The sequence below is a fragment of the Dysidea avara genome, chromosome 14 (assembly GCF_963678975.1).
Source record: "Dysidea avara chromosome 14, odDysAvar1.4, whole genome shotgun sequence".
In the NCBI taxonomy this organism is placed as follows: domain Eukaryota; kingdom Metazoa; phylum Porifera; class Demospongiae; order Dictyoceratida; family Dysideidae; genus Dysidea; species Dysidea avara.
In genome coordinates, this window is record NC_089285.1 from 11,390,825 (window position 1) to 11,395,551 (window position 4,727).

General features: G+C 38.8%; 1 protein-coding gene across 1 annotated transcript; it reads right to left on the reverse strand.

Moving 5' to 3' along the window:
- Positions 1–3,243: 3,243 nt before the first annotated feature.
- On the reverse strand, positions 3,244–4,449 carry LOC136244106 (E3 SUMO-protein ligase ZBED1-like). The gene has a single exon (XM_066035624.1). The coding sequence runs from the start codon at positions 4,447–4,449 to the stop codon at positions 3,244–3,246; it is 1,206 nt and encodes a 401-aa protein (XP_065891696.1).
- Between the last annotated feature and the right edge of the window lie 278 nt (positions 4,450–4,727).

The window sequence follows — 4,727 nt, forward strand, 5'->3', positions numbered from 1 at the left end:
CATGTAGCATTACTACTGCGCAACACTACACCATGACCTATTATACGGTATGTGTATCATTACTAACAGATAAAGCTTTAACATTGTAGTTCCTAATAAAAAAACACGATGTCAGATACATTTCTTTTATCAAACGGTACGGTCGTACCGTTTAAGTAGGGATCGTGGTGAATGTTTTGCGTGCCACCCAAAATTCCGCCTTTAAAAATCATCCTACAGACATTGTATGCGGCGAAAACCACCTTTATGGAATAGTACTAGTCCATATAATACATAAAACAGCAATAAATACAACAAAACACTTACAGGTGGCCAGATATAAAATTATAAAAAATCGCCAAAAACTCCAACTTTAGTATCACTGCCTCACTGCCTCACTCACTGAGCACAGTCGCAAGCCTAGAGCCCAAATGCCCATATTGTTTACATAGTGATGTCATGGCCATCCTCGTTTCGGTGTACAAAACTTTATGGCCTCGACAGGTGGAAGATTTCGCTGTTCTTGTAACCAGCAAATTAGTGTTTGTTGTTTACAGCTGGGTTAGCTACCACCCACACTAATTGGAGGCTGGACTGGGTAGGGATACTGGAGAGTAGTAAACAACAGTGTAAGAAAATTCAGGTTCAAAGGTGTTTCAAAATGGTTGTGCAAATTTCCTGAAGAAACAGAAAGTGTAGTGTTGTTTCTTTGCTGTTGTTTACACCGCTTTTAACAGGTAGAGTGTAGTAGGCTAGCTAGATATTCACTGCTTCGCTGTATATTTCCACTGTTTCGATAAAACATCAGAAAATAGGCACTACTTTGTACAATTGTTTAGCTCAAGCTGAGTGGTACTGTGGTATAAAATCTACTTCAGTGTATCACACATTTCTTTGGTTGTGTAAATACGGTGATGAGAGAAGTTGGCTAATAGTACTGCTGCTGAAATATTAGCTTGTGCGTACCTACCATTGTCACCTGTCGCAAATAATATTTCTCCCAACGTCCACAGACACTCCACAGACACACTGTGTTCTTGTTCAGTACATAACGCAACACAATAAACAATGTAAAAGGAATATCCACGTATTCAAACTGGCCTTCAAACAAGGAAGAGAAAGCCAAACAGTCACTCATAACATTTTCTAATGTATTGGCACACCATAACTAGGATAGGGAAAATATTTAATGGGTGTTTCCAATCCATTAAGAACACATACATTATCTATGATTGAACTATGCATTGAGATACAGACATCAGGTGGACTTCAATTTTGCTACAATTAAGTGTAGTGAGGATGTGTCTTGTATACCTAAGCGCATGACATAAATTCAGGAGTTATATAGATTCCCTCTATTAGAGTATCTCAATCTACAAAATCTTTAATATCCCCTCTACATGATAATTAACATTAACCCATAGGCAAGAAAACTATGCATGCCTTGCACAAAGCTTCAAAGCATCCATTCAATGGCTATACAATTTATGTCATTCAACTTATGATGTAACTTCAAATTAAAATGATAGCAAGGGTTTTCCCTAATGCTAAACAGTGAGCCATGCAAATAATTTTGTGGTAAGGAAACATGCAAACTTTTTACATAACCTTGTAAAATTTGATGGTGGTTGCTCCTATCAACCATAATTGCAACAAGTTCCATTTGTTTCACTACAAAAAAGTTTTATCAGTCCATATGACTCACGTGAGTAAACCCACAATTAGAGACAAGAATTATGAAACACGGAGATGCGGTTAACTAATGTTCATCGTTTCATAATAAGTAATTAAGCTTACGTGTCCAGTTACGTGTCCAGTTAACCTTCTCCAAGTAGCCCAGCTGACGAACAGACTTTTGAACGATGAGCTGCTTTAGACTTTAAGAATTAACTTACTCCTCCTAATTCTGTTGCCATGCATGCCCATGTTATGCATAACAAAATACTTTAATCCCTCAATTTTTAGTAACATGATCATGAGTTAATGAACAGAACATGTAAAGTGGTGGCACAAATCGAACAGTCGTCGCATGGTGTCCACCTTTAGGCTGTCTCTAGTCCCTCGGCTACCCTCATCCAGCTGATTATGACACATGCATGCCCGAAACTTGATTACCTTACAAGATAATTTACTATAGTAAACGGAGATTTTAGAGAGCTCGGATTTGAGATTTTCAAAAACTTTTAGAGATATTAAGCATACAATATTTTTTTAGTGGCTCCTGTAAAGAAACGGCCTACTAACGCGCACTGTGCCAGTGTGATTTACTCACAACTTGGTACTCAAAGAGCACCCAATATAAGCACTTTTTTTTGAAATTGTTCGACTTCCGGCCACTAGTACAACACCTGGCTGGTATATTTGTATAGAGTCATTTTATCTACACATTAAGAGGCAGCTGTGACATATGTCACACATGTCAGTTACAACCGTGACTTCGTAACTATAAGATCAATACATACCTGACGTATCAATGAAGGGTTCTGGTGTAGATCTTTCTTGCTGTACGAAGCCGCTTCGGATGACTCATTTATTAAAAGCTCAGCAGTAGTCTGCGGTGAAAATCACGTGTGAAGTCCAGCATTCTAAGGCGACTGCGCAATTACTGTAGAATGAAGTGATGGCGATTTTTGAGAATACGATATTGACATACACAATATTTTCCCCCAATAATTAATAGCTATATGCAATGTTATTAATGAAAACATAAACACAAGATAAGAGTCAAAGTACAAGCTAAATTATCAGTTTGATTGGTACACAGCATTATATATAGTATAGCTGGTTAAATCATACTGTACACATGCATGAGGCATGTCTGGTTATTGGATGCTGGAAATTAGTGACAATGACAGCCAGTGATTATCATGTCTTTGTAAGTCTTCAATTTAACAGATGATCCATCCGGGATGCGATCAGCATCCTCATTGACCGATAACCAATGGGGTTACAACTAGAGCTGGGTGATATCCCAAAATTTCAAGGCGATATATCATATCATAGTTTTTGACGATATTACTAAATATCCCGATATATTGTGTTGCAATATTACCATTGTATAATTTTGTTATTTAATCAATATTACTTGTTATTTTCTCTTCTATAGGTTAGATGTCTGACATTACAAGTTGTAGTAATACAAGTTTACAAACCATCAAGATAACTACTATAGGTTACAACAACATCTAACATGGTACAAGTTTCAAAATTTACAAACCATCATGACAATCAGATAACTACATAAGTGGTACAACTGAGACAACACTAGTTTTTCATGTTTAGAGCCAGAAATACCAAGTTGTCAACTCTTTCTGGTTTCAGATATGTCCTTCTGTCAGAAACAACATGGCCTCCACAGCTGAACACACGCTCAGCGGCTACGCTTGTTGCACACAAACACAGATATTTACGTGCTAGCTTTGCCACATTTGGGTATCTAACAGCTTCAGTCTTCCACCAGTCAAGAGGAGACGCTTCAACATCTAGCTGTGGATGACTTAAATACTGATCCAACTCTTGCTTTACTTGCTGGCGAGGGGTCAGCTGAACCGACTGACTATTGCCCAAACAGCGACCAAGAACCTTGCTTAGTCCTTTTGCTTTCTTAGATGGTGGAGCTGCCATTCCTGAACTACCAGACTGTGAACTTGAAGGTAAGTGTGATGAATCATCCACTGAACTGTCAGTCAAATCTCTCATTTCCTTCTCTACCTCTTCTAAAATTTCTGCTCTATTGCTGACATAGTTGAGCTTGAATCTAGGATCTAGAAATGAAGAAAGTTCTAGAAGAAAGCTGAGTTCTGGATCATCATATCTTGCCTCTAAATCATCCTTTATCCTTTTCTTCATTTCCTTTGTCAGGTCAGTGTCATCATTTTCTGCCACGAGCACTTCCTCTGCTAAATGACTCAACAATGGCTTCACTACAGAAACTGTAACACACTTTTCAGCAGCAAGTGCATCCGTCATGGTTTTCAATCCTTTTAGAGCAGCAGCAATAGACTGCAAAACATCTCGATCTTGCCATGAGGGTGATAAATGTGAAGAGGCTCTGTCTTCACTAAGAACATTTCTTACAGCATCCATTTGCTCCAACATTCTTTCAACCATGTCATATGCAGAGCCCCATCGTGTCACTACGTCAACCTTCAGCTTGTGAATTTCTAGCCCCCTTTGTTCTTGTGCAATAACCAAGTCTCTCTGCTTCTTCCAACTTCTTGAAAATGCAGCTACAGCACTTCTAACAACCCTGAGGGTACGTTGTACCCTTGCATCATTTAATCCCTTTCCCACAGCTAGATTTAAGTTGTGACCAAAACAACTCAACCTATTCCAATTAAGCAGGTCACATGCCAGCTTGATGTTGGAACCACTATCAGTAGTGACTCCTACCAGCTTCTCTACTTCAAGGCCCCATTGCTGTATGGTTTCCTCAAGAGCCTCAGCAATGTTTGTCCCAGTGTGGTCCATGGGAAGGTAGTGAGTTTGGAGGCAATATGATTTTGGAGGCAATATGATTTTAAATCCCAGTTGGCATCTAAAATGGACAGTAAAAGTCATATACGGGTCTCCAGCAGCTGAGGTCCATAGATCTGTAGTAGCAGAATAGTACTCCAACTGTTTGATTTTAATCTTTTCTTTTTAACCTCATTGACTAGTGCTGGTACTGCCACTTTAGTAAAGTGTTTACGAGTGGGTAGTTGATACCTTGGATTAAATTGTTGTAACATCTTCCGGAAGCCTGGCTT

Bases quoted from the DNA above. Each gene is read 5' to 3' on its own strand.
- LOC136244106 (XM_066035624.1), bottom strand. From the start codon at position 4,449: ATGGACCACACTGGGACAAACATTGCTGAGGCTCTTGAGGAAACCATA.